We start from the raw sequence: 18,989 nt of genomic DNA on the forward strand, positions 1-18,989 counted from the left end.
TCGGAATTTACATGAGATCTGGCTGGCTGAGAAAGGTGGCGGGGCTAGCTTACTCAATGTGCTCGCCTTAGACATTGTGCTTCATTTGCGTTCCACGTTACTCCCACGCTTCCTTTTTCCAGGTTGAAGAAGGCACGGGAGTGGCGTGGAACGCAACGTAAGACGTGAATAGAGCACATCTAAAGCGAACGCATTGGGAAAGTTAGGGCCACTCCAACCTATGCAATTCCATTCCACTATAGTGTAGTTGCCATGAAAAATTAGGTCTAAAATGTATGTGATCGTTCGTTTTTTGCCCATATGTAGGTTACTACATATACATTTACATCTTATTGAATAGCCAAGTTTATAGTTTGTGGGAAGTCAAAGGGACTGTGAAATTCTTTTTTGGGAATAGCCTGGTTTTGTTCTTATTTTCAGGTGCAAATATAAACGCTCAGACTGAGGAAACCCAGGAAACTGCTCTGACTCTGGCTTGCTGTGGGGGGTTTGCAGAGGTGGCTGACTTTCTTATAAAAGCAGGAGCGGATATTGAGCTTGGTTGCTCTACGCCTCTGATGGAAGCTGCACAAGAGGGACACCTTGAGCTGGTGAAATATCTACTAGCAGCAGGTGAGTTTTGAATGGAATATTTCCTGAGCAACAGAGTTCATTTTTCACTTATTAAACATGAATTTGTCTCGAGCTGAAATACAAAAGTTGCCTGCCAGGGCTGAAGTTGATCCTGTGACACTGCGATGCCCCAGTGCTGTACTGATGCCAGCAACAACTGAGCGACTTATATTTTTTTTAGGGGGGGGGGGGGGGGGCATAGTAGAGAATAAGCCCCTTCCATGTTTTTTTTTTCTCTGTCCTATGTCTAAATTTGTAAGAATTGTAATGAATTCCTGTCCAGGCAGGAAGGCAGTGACAGGCAGTTACAGTGAGTAACTCACATAACGAGTTAGTAGAGTTTGGAATCCAAAAGTAGTTGATTTTGCTGAAGGCCTTTGGAGTCGGTACAAAAAATCCTCTGACTCAGACTCCTCAGTTTATGAAACCACTGACTCCAGGTACCTAAAATTACTCACTTCTTAAGGTGCCCATTAACGGTACAATTTTTTTTTACCAAATGCGATGTTTCAATGTGATGTTTCAATGTGATTTTTACAATCGAATTGTATAGAAAATTTGCTGTTTATGAAGGCAGTCGATAGTGAACGATTCTTTGGTTGATTGCTTTATAGGATAAAATCGATCTGAAAGTTGGAAAATTTGAAAGAATCGTTCAGTAAATGTGAACATTCTATAATTGACTTCAGATTACTTAAAATGAGTCAAATCTCATCGAAAGATCGCATTTAGTGAAAAATTGTACCGGTAATGGGCACCTTGAGTCTAATACTCACCAGGGCTGTGGAGTTGGTACAAAAATCATCCGCCTCAGTTTATGAAACCTGACTCCGGGTACCCCGACATTTCTCCACAGCCCTGTTTTGCCGTCCCTCATTTCCTGTCCTTGGAACCACCAGTTTTCTTATAAAAGACCTTTAGGTTTTAACTCAATCGATTACAATCGATTAAGAAAAAGGGAGTAAGTGGAAATCTCCCCAATGGGGAGAAGTACAAAAAACACCTTTCCACATTTTTCACCACAGTAATTTAGAGAGATAGAAGAGAGCCTTCCTTCAGTAGTGCTGGACTATATTTTTCCAGGTTCCCTGATTGTCACTTTTTTTTATATTACTGTCTTGCTAAAAAGCAAGCATTCACTTTGCTTGTACACAGGCATTTTCCTGGTACACAGGCATTCTAGCATGTTTAAGGCAATATTTTTTTTTCTTCATTCAAAGTATTTTAATCTTTTATTTAACGGTCTCCAAAAAAAACCACTGAGCGTCAGTGGCTTATGGTGACTTTCAGTCTGTGAGCTGGTGATCATGCGCAACTGGGATTTAGAGTAATGATTTACTTATTTATTTTTTTTATATGCAGCTATCTGGCCGGTGACACAGACATTATTGGGCATTCAGTTTGTGCATTTATCACCAAAGTTGCATTCTAACCTAGATTTTTTTTCTGGTTACTTTTAGGAGCAAATGTCCACGCGAAAACTGCTACAGGAGACACAGCTTTAACGTATGCCTGTGAAAATGGACATACTGATGTAGCAGATGTATTGCTTCAGGCTGGGGCCGATCTGGTAATTTTTTTTTTGTTTTCCTGATTTCTTATGCAAGGGATGAATTGCATAATCCAGGGTAAGGAATAATGTACAATCCATGGCACACAGTTAGCGACAATCGTGTTTAAAAGATGGTTGCTATGGGCACTTAAGTGTCATACGCACATACGAGACATGTCACCCCACAAGCATCCAATCCCTCAGGTGACAGTGCATCGCTGTTCACTGTGATAGCAACGCCAAAGGGATGTCTGGAATGGCAGCATAAATTATATAATTGCATGCATAATGTCAGTTACCTGGGGCTTTAAAGAGGAACTGTAACAACCCTACAGTAGCGCCTGCAATATTTACTTTCCCCATCCCCATCTCCAGTGCAGGCGCAGTAAAGCGGTCCCAGTCGGGCTCGGCTATTTCCGCCTGATCGGAAAGCTGCCACTGCGTCAGCGCTGGATGGCGGTAGGTAAATATTGACTGCTTCGGTGTTCGGGGGCTGCCAGTATTGGAACCGAGGGACAGAGGAGGGCGGGAGAAGCCTCATTAGGCTTCCCTCTCCCAGGTAGGTTCCCCCCAGGGGATGTTTTTCTTTATACAGATCCTCTTTTTAAAGAGAGTCTGAAGCCTCCCCAAAGCACTGTTTTTACTTCACACTCCTGTTAAGCATTAATGCCCTACCTTAAACGCTGCATCCCCGCGGCTGCAGTCTCAATTAATCCCCCCGAAATCCCCTGGGGAAGATTAGGGGGTCGCTTCCATATAGAGGAAGAGCTTTGGGCTGTAGCACTGCCTCTACTCCGTCAATCTGTGTGGATTGCCGCCTTCACCCGCCCCTCTGTCTTTTTTCACTGAGAGGGGTGGGGAGAGACGGTGATCAGCTCAGATTGATTGGACTGGAGGCAGAGCTACTGCCCAAAGCTCTGCCTCCCCCGGGCAGCAAAATCCGCAACCTCGAAAGTCAAGTACTTTTGCCCTGGGAGTTTGGGGGGGGGGGATTGATGGAGTGTTTAGCCACAGGAATGCAACGTTTCAGGTAGGGCATTCATGCTTAACAAAAATGTAAATTAAAACCAGTGTTTTGGGGAGGCTTCAGAGTCTCTTTAAAACGGAAGCGTTATGTTATCATGGAGGCTGCATCAGGGAGTGAATTAAAAAAATGCTCTGGAAAAGCGCTTAGAAATGCACTTTGCACAAAAACGAATCGCCCACCCGAGCAGCGGGAGGAGAGAAAAAAAAAACTCCTCCAAAAACGGCCAACGGGAACGGCCACGCAAGCGGGACACTATGTAAACGAGGTTTCAGGGAATGTCTTTATAAAGCATAACGGCCATGCTGAGCATCCCCTATGGAGAGATGGACTATCCCAAAACCGGTCGGTAATGTCAGATTTCTACTACCTACTGTGAGTGACAGCAACATAGGAGAAAAGTAATTTATGGCTCATTTTACTCTGGAAGAACCATACTTCTTATTTGTATGTGTATTAAATTTTAAGATTTTCGTGACCGTTCGTCTTTAATAGAACAATTACAATGCACACTTAAAGGGAACCTTAACTAAACGGGGGGGTATAGAGTTTTACTTACCTGGGGCTATTACCAGCCCCCTGCAGCAGTCCTGTGCCCTCGGCGCCGCTCTGGAATCCTCTGGTCCCCCACTGTCACTTAGTTTCGTTTTTGACGACTCACCAGTCGCCGGCCGCCATGCGTATTATTGGACGCATTCACCAATGCAATTAGCGCTATTGCGGACCGCAACGCGTACAAAAATACGCGTTACCGCATATCTACGCGTGCGGAATGCGGCAACGCGTATTTTTGTATGCGTTGCGGTCCGCAATAGCGCTAATTGCATTGGTGAATGCGTCCAATAATACGCATGGCGGCCGGCGACTGGTGAGCCGTCAAAAACGAAACTAAGTGACAGCGGGGGACCAGAGGATTCCAGAGCGGCGCCGAGGGCACAGGACTGCTGCAGGGGGCTGGCAATAGCCCCAGGTAAGTAAAACTCTATACCCCCCCGTTCAGTTAAGGTTCCCTTTAAGTCAAAACTGATTTCAGCATTTTTGGGTGTGATTGGTGCGAAAGCGTTTAACACGTTTCTTAATTTTAATTCTCAATTTCCTGTTTCTTTTAGGAACATGAGTCGGAAGGTGGCAGGACGCCTCTAATGAAAGCTGCACGCGCTGGTCACCTCTGCACTATCCAGTTTCTGATAAGCAAAGGTAGATTCTGCCAATGTGCTTTTTAGTCTTTTTTTATAGTCCTGCATCAGTTTTAAAGTTGGATACATTATTTCTCCCAAATCTTACTTTGCTCTTTATTTGTTCCATTCTGTTGGCAATCACGGATAGCTCCTATATAATATTTAGTCTAACTCCTTATGGAGCTTAAAGTAAACCAGAGCTGTAAACCTATAAAGAATTGATACTCCCCCCGCAGCTTCCTCCTGCAGCGTAAACCCGTCTGAGTCCCACGCCGTCTTCCCGTGGTCTGCCGTTCAGCCACGATCAGCCTGGTAACTGGCTCGGTCTCATCATTCGGGGTTTACTTGTGCATGAGTGGGAGGTCTGCGCATGTGCAGAAGACGCAGACTAGACCCGACTGAGCCTGTTACCGGGGCTGATCGCAGGACGACAGTGTGGGACACTGAGGGGTTTATGCTGCAGGAGGAAGCTGCGGGTATCAAATCTTTAGGTTTACAGCTCTGGTATACTTTAAAGAGGAATTCCAGTGAAAATAATGTAGTAAAGAAAGTGCTTCATTTTTTACCATAATTATGTATAAATGATTTAGTCAGTGTTTGCTCATTGTAAAATCTTTCCTCTCCCAGATTCACATTCTGACATGTATTACATGGTGACATTGTTACTGTGGGCAGGCTATGTAGCTGCTCCTAGCCGTTTTGGCTGTTAGAGACCGCTGTAAACAGCAAATTCCTGTCTGTGAACATTGTTACATTGTTACATTGTGGCAGTTTGCCCAGAGTACTGCAGTACTCAGAGCTTCTTGTAGAAGGGGTTTCAGCACAAAATCAGTTATACAGTGCCCCCTGATGGTCTGTGAAAATCATATTTCTTATGTAAAAGGGGGTATCAGCTACTAATTGGGATAAAGTTCAATTCTAGGTTGGAGTTTCTCTTTAACTCAATAAAGCATTAATTCTCCCAGAGTTTTATACCTGTTAAAAGACCACTGTTGACCTTAAAGCGGATCTGAGATGAAAAACTAACTATGAGTAACTTGTCTGTATATCTTATCTAACGTTTTAGAACCGCTTCAATAGAAAATGATTATTTCTTCCTGTGATACAATGAAAGCAGCAGCAGCCATGTTGTTTGTAAACATTACAAACAGGCAAGCTTATTTGCATCTTCTGTGAAAAAAATCTAATCCTCCCTCCCCTCTGCCTCTGAATTCTCTGGCTAGTAAAACCTCCTACTCCTCCTGCTTAGACTGAGCTCCCATGAGCCCTTGCTACTGCCAAGGCTCTCTGAAAAACTGTGGGTGGGGCTTGTTAAGTTTATAGGGAATTAGAGTATTAAAAAAAAAAAAGTATTTGGCTTGAGGAATGCCCTATAAACAATAGGAAAGGAACACAATTATGCAACGAGTAAAAGTTCATCTCGGATCCACTTTAACACTTATGTTGAGAAATACTCCGTTTTCCAGACATTTTCCAGTTTTATTAAATCTATTTTATGTTCATCTAAAACACCAGATTTTTCAGAGTTGTTCTAACAGAAACTGGAAAATATTCTTCTTATTGTTTCTATAAAGGGCCAAAATATTATGCAGTGCTGGACAATAAATACATATAATGGTACAAAGGCTGGCAGACGTAACAAGGTTATACAACATAGGACAATGTTCTACAAGGCAAACAACATTGTCAGAGTTGGCTGCCAGTCGATGGAATAGTTGAGGTGTTTTTTAAATGGGTAACATCGTCTCTTGCTTTGTGCAGCTAATTGCCCCTGCAGAAAGGGTCGACCATTAGATAGAACCTTCTCTGATCCAATCTTATCTGAATGGGCTCAATTGCCTGCCCACACACTGCAAACTGATTTCCAATAGATTACAGCATGAATATAAACCATTCAAAGGGAATCTGAAGTGAAAATAAACTGATGATTTGTATGTGTAGTACAGCTGAGAAATAAAACGTTAGGAGTCTAATATTGTTTCCAGTACAGGAAGACAGAAGAAATTCCAGTTATCTAAGCAAAAGAGCCACTGATCTCTACGACTTTCAAAGTCACAGAGAGCTCTGTCTTCTGAAGCTTGTTATCTCAAGTGTGCCACTGTATTTTGTTGTTTGTTTGTTTTTTCTGTAGAGGAAAGTTCAAAAGTTTGCTAGCCTGCTCCGTAAAGTAATTTAGAATGCCGAGTAGTGTGTAAACTGCAAATATTAGAGAATGATGCAGTGTTATTAAAACTATATAACTGAAAATAAAAATGAGAATATTTTCTTTGCTACTAATCTTATAGTAATTATCCGTACTACGCAACCAATTCATTATATCATTATTTTTTGTGATGTGGTTATCTCAAGTCTATGGCACACTATGCAATTGGTAACATGATAGGTTTAAAGGGCCAAAGTGTCTGAACATATTAGTTGTGTACAGTTTAAAATCTGACATAACCAAGAATTGTATAGTTTTTTTGGGGTTTGGGTGCAGAGAAACGATTCATATTATATGTATTTTATTAATATCGTTTTATTAGGAGCCAATGTGAACAGAGCTACAGTGAATAATGACCACACCGTGATGTCTCTGGCGTGTGCAGGAGGTCATCTTGCAGTTGTTGAGCTTCTTTTGAGCAATGGAGCAGATCCGACGCACAGACTTAAGGTGAGCTTTAGGAATGCAAAGTAAAGGTACTCCGAGCTCAACATAAATAATCAAATCGTGCTCACCTGGGGCTTTCTGCAGCCCAGTGGAGGTCGGGACGTCCCACGCCGGCGTCCTGGCTCTTCTCCCATCACCTCTTCAGAAATGGCTGGTGGGCGGCAGCCGGGCGACACTGGGACGAGTGTCGGGCCCCTCTTGAATGTCATTCGTGTCATCACGGCGGCCGGCGTGACTGTACGGCGCATGCGCGAATAAACCGCTGCATGCAGTGCGTTTGCAATTGATTGTAATCGCAAACGCTGCAGTGTGAATGTATCTATAGGGATACATTAGTAGCAGCGCTTTGTTGATCTCCAGCAATCAGCAAAGCGCTAAAAAATCGGCAAGTGTGAACCAGCCGTAAAGGTTTAAAGGGACTCCGAGCAGTGCAGAAACTATGGAAAGATGCACATCATTTTAAAGCTCTCTTTCTCCTCTTTCCAATGATATATAAACCACCGCCCTACGCCTTTTAGTTTTCGCTATTTTCGCGATTGAAATTGCCGCGGCTGCGATTTCGATCGCGAAAATAGAGAAAACTAAAAGGCGTAGGGCGACGATTTAGGTGTCGTCAGAAAGAGGAGAAAGAGAGCTTTAAAATGATATCCATCAAGCCACAGTTATATTGTATTACACAGGGCGACTTTTTGTCAGTCAGCAGCTGCATTCTGCAGAATGGAGCTGCTGACACTGGGGAAAGTGTCGTCCTGTGTAATACAATATAACTGTGGCTTGATGGATATCATTTTAAAGCGCTCTTTCTCCTCTTTCTGACGACACCTACATCGTTGCCCTACGCCTTTTAGTTTTCTCTATTTTCGCGATTGAAATCGCAGCCGCGGCAATTTCAATCGCGAAAATAGCGAAAACTAAAAGACGTAGGGTGGTGGTTTATATATCATTGGAAAAAGGAGAAAGAGAGCTTTAAAATGATATGCATCTTTCCATAGTTTCTGCACTGCTCGGAGTCCCTTTAAGGGGTAGGGCAGTAGGTTAAGGGAAGCTGTGTATGACCTCGTATTACCGGTTAAGGAAGAGCTCACAGTTCCGCAAGGCTACTGCGAGGCACACCTTCAACACTTATAGACCTACTTTTTTTGGGATTTGCATTGTATTGGTTTATTGTATCTTTATTTTTTCATGTGTAGGATGGCTCTACAATGCTAATAGAAGCTGCAAAAGGTGGTCATACCAATGTGGTTTCCTATCTACTGGATTATCCGAAAAACCTTTTGGCACAATCTGCAGATGTCGGTCTTATTTCTCCTCCCTCTCAGGATCAAGTTTCAGTAAGTTTTTTTTTTTTTTTTTTTTTTTTTTTTTAGGGACTTTTGTTTTCCTTCATTTGGCGCGATGCAATACTTTACTTTTCATCATGAAAGCTTTACAGTAGACATTAAAAGATGTTGAGCGGCTCCTATGTTGTCTCCATCCTTTCTGGCGTGTAAAACAAAAAACATTATTTTTGATGAGCATCTTACATGGGGCAGTTAAGGCCCTGTATATTGTTTTTATGTACTGTATAGAAATGTATGGCTATATAAAAGAGGGGTACTCGCAAACGTGGGTCGCCTGGCAGGCATCCACTTAAAAAGCAGGTGAGGATAAGCCATTTTACCTCAGGTAGGCAAGAATACTCAAATACATAAGTTGCTCTTTGAAAGGGGATGTGCATGCATGAGTTTATGTTGCTATAAAGCTCATAGGCCACCACATAAGCCATCGCTCCTTCCCATACTAAGTTACATCATCACTGTTCTTGTGATATCAAAAGAAATGCATGACCCTCACAGTGCAGCCTGTCATAATGACTTTACCGGTACACCACATCATCCAAACATACTCATTCCTCATAAACTCAGACTCCCCACCACCAGTGACACAAGCATAGCTCCCAAATGTCCCTCTTTCCTCCTCATTTGTTCCTCTTTCTTTGTAAATATGTATATTTCTCTACTAAAAAGTTTTTTTCATTGACTTTTATTCCCATCCTTTAAATTGATATCCCTAATTTTAAAATATTAATATGAAAGAAAATGAACCAGGACAGAAAGGAGCAGTGTGGTTTGAATTATAAAACCTACTTTTCTTATGAAATCTTTATGGTATGCGTGACTAGGGGTTTGGCAGTGTCCCTCTTTCTCATCTCAGAAAGTTGGGAGGTATGAGACAAGTCTCTCACCCTTTCTAGTGGCTGCCCACTCACAGCAGCAATATAGATGCCCCCCCCCATAGTGATCACTGCAACCACATGCCTCTCACCATAACTCCTGGCCATCTTAACTACAGAACAGCACTGCTTGCATATGTAACCCTGCCGTTGCGGTCTCCACGGCTCCCAGCACAAAGCCGTTCCCTCTTGCCTTAAAGGATATGTCCAGGCTACTAAAAAAAAATAAAAAATTATCCACTTACCTGGGGCTTCCTCCAGCCCCTGGCAGCCGTGCTGTGCCCTCGCCGCAGCTCCGGTGGCTCCCGGTCTCTTCTGCTGGCGAAGCCGACTTCTCCCGGTCAGGTTCCGGGGCAGCTGCTTCTGCACTCCACCACGCGGGTCACAAGGTCTTGTAGACGTCATCAGGATTGTACTGCGCAGGCACAGTACCGTCCTAATGAAGCGGCGAGACCACTTGACCAGCATGGAGGAAGCCCCAGGTAAGTGGTTTTTGTTTTGTAGCTTGGACGTATCCTTTAATGACTGGAAGGACTTCCAATAGCGTGAACCCATTTTTTTTTAAATTGTTAAACTCGTTTTAAATAAAATTAAAATGTATAAAAGCAGAGCACTCTCATCACACCACTTTGGTCTCCGTCCATTTCGGCTTTGACCAACATGTTTCATTTACCAGTCAGAACTCACCAGGGGCTTTATAAATGACAAGAACAGAAAGAGACACTCGCATTACATAAATTATAGAAATGTGAAAGCCTTTTTGTTTCCAATGTAGGTTTCACGTGTCCCAATGCATGCTTTGGCAATGGTTTTGTCACCGCAAGATCAGGAGAAACCCACAGAACAAGTGAATCCAGGTAAGAAGCATTTTTTTTTCTACTTGAGAAGTTGGAGAATTAAGTTTTTGTGCTGGATTTTTCTGAAAAGTTTGTATTTACTGTGTTTCCCTGAAAATAAATGTGATATTAATTTTTGCACCAAAAGATGTCCTAGGGCTTATTTTTAGGGGATATCTTATACTTCTATGAACACACAAGTTCCTGTGCTGTGTGTCCTCCTGCCTGCCCCACTGTGCTGCATCTTCCTCTGCTGGATCCTCCTCTTTTGTGCCCCAGTGTCCGACTTGTAACTTTAGTGTCTTCCTGGTGCCCCCTCTGTACCTATGTCCCCCTCTGTCCCACTGTCTTCCTGCATCCTCCTCTTACCCCCAGTTCCATGTTGCACTGTCCACCATGTCCTATGATCCCCTGTATCCTCTTCTTTCCACCAGCTCTATGCCGCCGTGTCCCTGATCTTCAGCCTATATGGAAGAAGTGCAGCAACTTGTGTTTCTACATTAGCCAATGGTCTTGCAGGCGAGGCAATGGCTCTGTTATTGGGCCAATAACTGCACTCACTGATAAGCAGCTAGTGCAGTGATTGGCCCAATGATGGAGCCATGGTCCTGCCTGCTTTGGCTCCAGTAGAAACGCAAGTTGCCATGCTTTTTACCCTTACTGCCACTAGGGCTTACTTTGGGGGTAGGGCTTATTTCTAGCATGCCCAAAACTCCTGATAGGGCTTACTTTCAGGAGATGTCTTAATTTCAGGGAAAGAGGTTAATGGTATTAGACTATCAGTTGAATACTGCTAACGGGGGTGACAGCCAGGGCTGTGGAGTCGGAGCAGTTTTGGGTACCTGGAGTCAGTCTGTGGTTTCATAAACTGAGATGGATGATTTTTTTGGACCGACTCCACAGCCCTGGTTTATCACATCAGTTTATTTACACCTCTGGTTCACTTTAAAAAGCCCTGGTAGTGTGAACCAGGCCTAAGACTGCCAGGTAGCCGGCAACAATTCACCCACTGGCATCTACTTTTATATTGTTAAATCACAGCATCACTTGCACATTGCTCCTTACAAAGTGCATTACAACATTTTATGCAATTTACTCTCCCTCAAAAGAGGAAACAGTCCAATATCGCTATCAAAATTCAGGAGAAAAATGTAATTGGATAAGGGCGAGAAGCGAGGGCACAATTTCAGGACTCGGGGTTACGTTTCTTTTGCTCCATAGACCATTCATAATTAAAAAAAGTCAATCTAAAGAAAAATTACATTGATATCTGATGTGAATCAGTTATAACACATCAACATGTATAATGTTTTCACAGTTTTGCGTTACTTAATTGTATTTAGATACAGGTTCACTTAAAGCGGACCCAAACCAAACCTTTTTTTAATTCAAAATATTTAGTTGCGCTCCTTCAAGCCTATGAGCATTTCAGTGCATGCTTTTCACCCTTCTCCTTTCATAACTAGTGTTATACAGGTGGCAGCCATTAGCAATTCCTCCATGCCTTCTACTCCACCAGTTTGCCGGATTCTGTCCCGGCAATATGAAAGGAAGGGAGGGGTTCCTCCAATAAATGTAAAATATTTTATATTTGTCATTCAGCTGAAAATAGGCTGCTATTTATCATTATCATTTAGAAATTAGATTTTTTTTTTCTGAAATCTTGTATTTTTAATTTGGGTCGACTTTAAAAGAGGAACTGTAGTGAAAACCATGAATCCAATGTTTTATATTTTTTACAATATCATTTATAGATTTAGTCAGTGTTTGGCAATTGTAAAATGTATCTTCTCCCTGATTTACAATCTGAAATGTATCACTGGTGATCATTAGTCCTGCCAGGTGATCTGTACGGAATAGGAATGTTCATTACTGAGAGTTCTGTGCACAGAGGGAGATGCTTGGCAGTTAGGAAAAGACATTTCCCACAATGCAATGAGGTCCACAGACAGCAAACTGTCAGCACCATGGTCATATCACGTTGTCACAGAGCCCCACCTGATGATCTCTAGAAAAGATAGTTTTCTTGTGGGAAAGGGGGTATCAGCTACTGATTGGGATAAAGTTCAATCCTGGGTTAAAAGTCCCTCTTTTAAATGGTGTTGAAATGGTCTTTCTTGCCATAGCTTAATCAAATTCACATGGAATATCTGTTTCCTTTCCCATCTGACACATAAAAGCATGCAGTTCATTTTCCCAATATTCTCCAGAGTTCTAGCAGCGCCCTGGTTTCTAGTCAAATATTTGCTCTTTGCTTTTGGAACCAACACAATAACACTAGGCTTCATGTCCCTGACTCTGGTGATCTGGTTGTACATTCTAGTTTTATTATATTTAGCTTATTGCTAATGTTCCTTTACTGCGGGCATGATTGTAGTCCTTCTGTGTGCCTTAACCAGACCTCGCCAAGTCTGAAAATGCCCTAAACACGCATTGTTTATATAAAATTTCTGGAATTTTAACTCTGCTAGAACTTTAGTGCAGGTGACCTTATGCCCCTCTGATAGCCTACAGGCAAGAGGCCACAGAAGCGGCCCCCCCTATAGGTAATGCTGCTAACCCCTGCCCCTACAGCGACACATTATGAAACTTATCCCTAATGGAGAGGTTCATTTAAAAAAAAAGAAAAAATATGATCATTCACTACAAATTGTACCATTAATGTGCACCTTAAGAATACGTTTCACAGCAAAGGTTTTGAAGAATTATAAGATGAACCTTTTAGCAGTGAAAATGTAAATTTTGCAATCCAGGAGAATTTTTCTTTTAACTTGGTCGGTTTTATACTTGGTCAGAGCGTGGCGATGCTCCGCTCCCCTCGCCCAGAGTGCGCCGATTGGGTCATATGCATAGCACCATCCTCTGCACATCAGTCGCCGCCCATTGATGTATTCCCTGCTGGACAGGAAGTACGTCTCTGGGATTTGCGGCTTTCCCATCTATATCCTCTCCAAACCTCCCACTCCCAATCCTCTTGCTGTTGTTACCCTGCATGCAGAAAGGGTAACACAACGCAAAAAAAAGCGTAAGAGGGGCCTGTTAGTACTTGTGTAGAGAGAGACACTGAGTAGGATATAAAACTCAAAGGATAATTCATAAATAAGTCTAATTACCCTTTTGGGGAACTGTGCAGACTATTATTCTGACCTTTTTGACTGTTGCGCACTAAAAACTCATTCTCTTAAAGGGGCACTATGGCGAAAAATTGTAAAATTTAAAATATGTGCAAACATTGACAAATAAGTACGTTTTTTTTTCCGGAGTAAAATGAGCTATAAATTACTTTTTCTCCTATGTTGCTGTCACAGTAGGTAGTAGAAATCTGACAAACGACCGGTTTTTTATTCTTTATAAAGCTATTCCCTAAAAAGGATTTAAACTATGATTATGGCCAGCTTCCCTGCTCCCCGCTACAGTTTTTTTTGGCAGTTGGACAGACCAACTGCCATTCACTAAGTGCTTTTGAAAATAAATCCCTGAGACTCTCCCATGAAGAGATGGACTAGTCCAAAACCAGTCACTTCTGTCAGATTTCTACTACCTACTGTAAGTGACAGCAACATAGGAGAAAAGTAATTTATGGCTCATTTTACTCTGGATAAAACTTACTTATTTGTATATGTTTGCACTTATTTTAAATTTAAAAATGTTTTGCCATAATGCCCCTTTAAGGCCTGGAACCCACTAGAGCGTTCTTTGAGCATTTAGGGAGCGTTGCAATCGCTAGCGATTTCCCTAAATGCTCTGCCAATGTAAATGGATGGGACAGATTCCACTAGAGCGACTGCGATTAAGGAAATCACAATCGCAGGACTTGCAGCATTTTGGGAGCGTTTCAATTCTAATGAATTGTGTAGGAGCAGGGAAATCGCTTACAAAACGCTATCACAAATCGCTAGTGATAGCGATAGCCCTTTGTGCTTTATGCTGGATTCCAGGCCTCATTTGTGTTTATAAGAGGCCTAGAACATCTACAGGTCAGCAAACTAGTTGCTCTTATTACAACTGTGAGGTTTATTGTAGGTTTCTAGTATCAGAGTACCACACAGGCAGAGTGGTGCACTTACCTTCTCACCTTTTTCATGGAGTAGGAAATGCATGTGACAGGGCCAGGCAGAGGCGAGAGAGGCTCCAGCCTCAGGGTGCAGTGTAGGAGGGGGCGCACAACTAACTCAGCTATCATTCCCTTATTGTGTTTGAAGCAAAGAGAAATAAGGAAAGGGGATACATGGCAGTGACTGCAAGCCAGATAACGTGTTGGGGGTCCTGGGGCACCTCTTAGTCTAATAGCAATTAGTGTGTGACAGCTGGGGTGGGAGGAATGGAGGGGCGCACTTTGGTGTCTCAGCTTTGGGTGCTGGAAGACCTTGCCCCGACTCTGGTGTGTGGAAATGTGTATTGATATCCATCTCTCATTAAATATTTTTTTCTTCCCAGGTGCACTAAAACAAATGCCTCCCAACCTGACTTTGCCCGAGCACGGTCAGAAATCTCCCTTCCACCCCTATCACCCCCTGGAATGCATCGTGGAGGAAACCGAAGGAAAGCTAAATGAACTCGGCCAGCGAATCAGCGCCATCGAGAAAGCACAGCTAAAATCATTAGAACTGATTCAAGGGGAACCGTTAAATAAAGATAAAATCGAAGAACTGAAAAAGAACAGGGAGGAACAAGTGCAAAAAAAGAAGAAAATCTTAAAAGAACTCCAGAAAGTTGAAAGACAATTACAAATGAAAACACAGCAACAAATTGCCAAAGAAGGTTTAGAGCCCGCTGCGGGCAAAGACTCTGTCGCGGCGCAGGGCTGCACGGTAACATGTGCTTCCCCCGTAGGAGATGACACGGAAACGCCAGCTGAGGAAAACTGCTCAGTGTTACGATTATGTCAAGACGCTGAGCACACGCAGTTATCTCATCTGACGACCGAACACAATGGATTTATACCCATACATTCACTGCCACCTTCCGCGTCTAAACCCCCTAATGCCTTGGAACCATCTACAATGGATTCTCCCGAACCAAAAATAAATAGTAGCTATCCGGATCTTAATCAGACACCAATATTTAATGAAATTCACTCATCTCAAGTGACAGATGGTCTGATGGTCGCCTCCCCTGCCCAAACTATAGACGACCTTATGACAGGTAGGTTGATACTGAAATGTTGTGCTATTAGTTCGTGCTGTGCGTTTTCTCACTTCAGATTTCCTTATTGCACCTTGTCAAATCAAAATTTTCCACTCGGGATTAAAATGGATTTATACTCAAACTTACTCCCTGCTCTAATTGATTAGATCAGTGATTCTCAAACGTGCCCTCGTGACTCCCCAGCGGTGCATGTTTTGCAGGCAGCCTTACCTCTGCACAGGTGGGGTTATTAGTGTCTAAGCTAGGTGGATTCCATGTAGCTGAGAGGCTAATTACCCCACCTCTGCATAGGTGACTTTGCCTGCAAAACATGCACCGTTGGGAAGTCATGAGAACAGGTTTGAAAACAAAAGTTTACTGAAAACAGAAAGAATTTGCGATAATTCAGGTTGGAGTGAGCTCGAGATGTCTCCCAGTGCATCACTGCTGAATATATGCAAATTAACCATTGTTGCCCTTAGAAGCTTAGAGGAACTCGAGCCTAAACAAACATACTGTCATTAAGTTCCATTAGTTATGTTAATTAAAATAGATCGGTAATATAATCTCTTACCTACCCTGTTTTAAAAGAACAGGCAAATGTTTGATTTCATGAGGGCAGCCATCTTTTTGGTTGAAAGGAGGTAACAGGGAGCATGAGACACCGTTCCAACTGTCCTATGTGATGATCACCCCTCCCAGTTGCTAGGCAACGTAAATAACATAGGAAATCCCATCATGCTTTGCACAGCATCAGGGGAAAAAATTTATTTGATGGGTGGAGCTTAGCTAAAAATGCAGCTAAAAATGATGCTTTGGTAAGAAAAGCAAACTTCTGATGCTGTGAAACTGTTTAAGAAACACCAAGCCTTTTTAGTCCAGAGGTTCACTTTAACACACCTCCAGATCCGCTGGAATGCAATGACGTGTCAGTTTAATTTGTACAGAGCCATAATAATCCACCATGCATACAGACTGTTTCGGATTGGTTGATCCTCATCAGTGCATGGCATGGATTAATTTGGCTCTATGGAGTAGGGCTTGAAACACCCAGAGGTACAGACTAACCAGCAAGCTCATGATGACCCAGAACTCATTGGAGTGTGTAAGGGGCTACAATGGTCCTAAAAGGACAGGTTTGACAAACACTGGATTAGATTGATTATATTTGATCTAACAGCATGATAACCAGAGATTTTTTTTTTTTTTGCTTCAGTGTCACTTTAAGGTTCCTTTTAATTCCAAAAAGGGTCAGATTGACAAAATGCCGCTTATGTGGCATTTGAGCAGAGTTGAGGCACAGCTGGAGCCGCCTGGAGAAGCGCGTAAGACACTGAACTGGATAGACTTTCGCTTACAACTGAAAAGGGGTTTCTGTCTACATAGTTGTGATCCAATGACACATTTTTGTCTCTGGACAACCAGAAAAGCAATATAATGGTAATAAAGAACATGTGAAAGATTGTGCCATATTCAAAAAGGATAAATTAGATAAAAAGTACAAAATTTTATTAGAAAAATATATTTTTTTTATTATTAGCATAACCTTTTTTTTTTTTTTTTTTTTTTTTTTTTTTATACATTCAGTGCTTTCACGGTATAACCGAGCTCCTGTGAAGTAAACATGACCATTATCTGACATTTAAATTTAATTTCATAGTTGTCCTGATGGTAACATTAACATAATTGCCTTCATTTCTATGGCATACCCTACATTAAAGGTCTTGTTGTAAATGGGGGGGGAATAGAAAAATATTTACATTGCATTAAAGAGACTCTGAAGCGAGTCTAAATTCACTATTTAACTTGTATTCATGTTAAAGTGGACCTCCAGACTAAAAAATCTCCTCAGCAGAACTGAAAAGGCTTGGTGTTTCTTTAACAGTTTCACAGCATCAGAACTTTGTTTTTCTTACCAAAGCATCATTTTTAGCTGCATTTTTAGCTCAGCTCCACCCATCAAAGAAAACTGCCCAGGCTTTTTTCCCCTGATCCTGTACAAAGCATGATGGGATTTCCTATGTTGTTCACGTTGCCTAGTAACTGGGAGGGGTGATCAGCACACAGGACAGTTGGAACTGTCTCATGCTCCCCGTCAGCTCCTTTGAACCAAAAAGATGGCTGCCGCCATGAAATCAAACATTTGTCTGTTCTTTTAAAACGGGGTGGGTAAGAGATTATATTTCCTATTTTAATTAACATAACTAACGTAACTTAATGACAGTATGTTTGTTTAGGCTGAAGTTCCTCTTTAAGCACTATAAGCCCTGCTAAGCCGCTACATCCCCGTGGCAAAACGAGGAGTTTATACCCCCATATCACCTCTGCAAAATTCATGACTTTGTTGGTTGTGGATTTTGCTGCTCATATAGGCAGAGCTATAAGCTGCAGCTCTGCCTCCATGTGCGCCAATCTGCCCGTGGATCTCCGCCTCTCCCCCACCCATCTCTGTGAAGGCAGATTGAGAGGGGCGGGGATTGACGTGTATAGAGGCAGAGCTACAGCCCTAAGCTCTACCTCAAGCAGGAAGCGCTCCCCGGACTTTGCAGAGGGGATTTGGGGAGTATAAACCCCTCGTTTAACTGTGGGGATGCAGCGGTTTAGCAGGGCTTATAGTGCTTAACCTGAATACAAGTTAAAGTGAATTTAATTTAAATTAATTTCTTTAACAGTTAATAAAACCTAGGAATCTAATAATACATAGATGTAATTAGATTACCCTATATTGTGATACTAAAATATCTACATATTTTAGAGTTCAAAGACTCTTTATTTGACAGACACTGCAGCAGGTGGGTGGTTGCTATCTATACCCAATAAGTTACCGTATTTTTGGACTATATGTTTAGAGGACAAAAACCAGGGGAAAAAAATATACTAAACCCGGTGCATCCATGGTGAAGGGGCATCTTGTAGATTATGCCCCCATTGTACCTCATGCCCCTTGTACCTCTTGTGTCCCCATGTGTCCTACTCTATTCCCCTTTGTGCCTCCCTGTGTCCCCGTGTCCTCCTCTGCATGGGACAGTACAGGGAGTCACCGACATTGCAGCAGGTTGGAGGTTTGTATTGGCAGGCGTTCACAAGTCAGGAACTCCCTGCATTTGGACTATAAGACGCAGTGGCGTCTTTTTCCCACTTTTGGGGTAGAAAAAGTGCGTCTTATAGTACAAAAAATACAGTATATCTGTCAGTGGCTGGATAGTGTACATGTTAAGGGCTCCGCCTCTGACACAGGAGAACCTGGGTTTGACTCTCAGCTCTTCCTGTTCAGTAATCCAGCACCTATTCAGTAGGAGACCTTGGGCAAGACTCCCTAACACTGCTACTGCCTATAGAGCGTGCCCTAGTGGCTGCAGCTCTGGCACTTTGAGTCCACCAGGAGAAAAGCATGATATACTGTAAATGTTCTGTCTTGTCAGTGGGTAATTGAGATGATCCTTGCTATATCAAGGGTTACATAACAAAATGTTGAGAAACCCTGCTTTAGAACAAAGGCGGGTAGAAAACCTGTGTGGGGCAATAAGGCAGAGGCCACAGTATGCTGGAGCAGTGCTGTATTAGTTTTGCTAGATGGGGATATACTGTTTGGGCCTGTTGCAGGATCTGCTCCCACCCCTGGTTGGGGGGTGGCCATTCTTCAGATGAATGTCAGCGCAATCCACTGGTTAATCAGAATGCAGGGCAGTGCACATAATTGTAAATAAGTAAAGTACACACAGGTTTGTTTTCTTTTAAATTGTTGGTTATGCCATGCTGTTGTTACATTTTATTGGAAACTACAGTTTATTAGCTGCT

The 18,989-nt window shown here is 42.5% G+C and overlaps 1 protein-coding gene across 2 annotated transcripts in view; it reads left to right on the forward strand.

Annotated features, from left to right (window-relative positions):
* The window catches only part of LOC137564349 (ankyrin repeat and KH domain-containing protein 1-like), a 156,317-nt gene that overhangs the window by 53,067 nt on the left and 84,261 nt on the right, over window positions 1-18,989 (forward strand). For both annotated transcript variants that reach the window (XM_068278123.1, XM_068278124.1), the window contains exons 9-15: window positions 421-612; window positions 2,073-2,182; window positions 4,298-4,385; window positions 6,892-7,019; window positions 8,207-8,347; window positions 10,004-10,085; window positions 14,502-15,209. In XM_068278123.1, coding sequence (XP_068134224.1) covers window positions 421-612; window positions 2,073-2,182; window positions 4,298-4,385; window positions 6,892-7,019; window positions 8,207-8,347; window positions 10,004-10,085; window positions 14,502-15,209 — 1,449 coding nt within the window. The remainder of the gene's footprint in view (window positions 1-420; window positions 613-2,072; window positions 2,183-4,297; window positions 4,386-6,891; window positions 7,020-8,206; window positions 8,348-10,003; window positions 10,086-14,501; window positions 15,210-18,989) is intronic.

This window comes from Hyperolius riggenbachi, chromosome 3, assembly GCF_040937935.1.
Source record: "Hyperolius riggenbachi isolate aHypRig1 chromosome 3, aHypRig1.pri, whole genome shotgun sequence".
NCBI lineage: Eukaryota > Metazoa > Chordata > Amphibia > Anura > Hyperoliidae > Hyperolius > Hyperolius riggenbachi.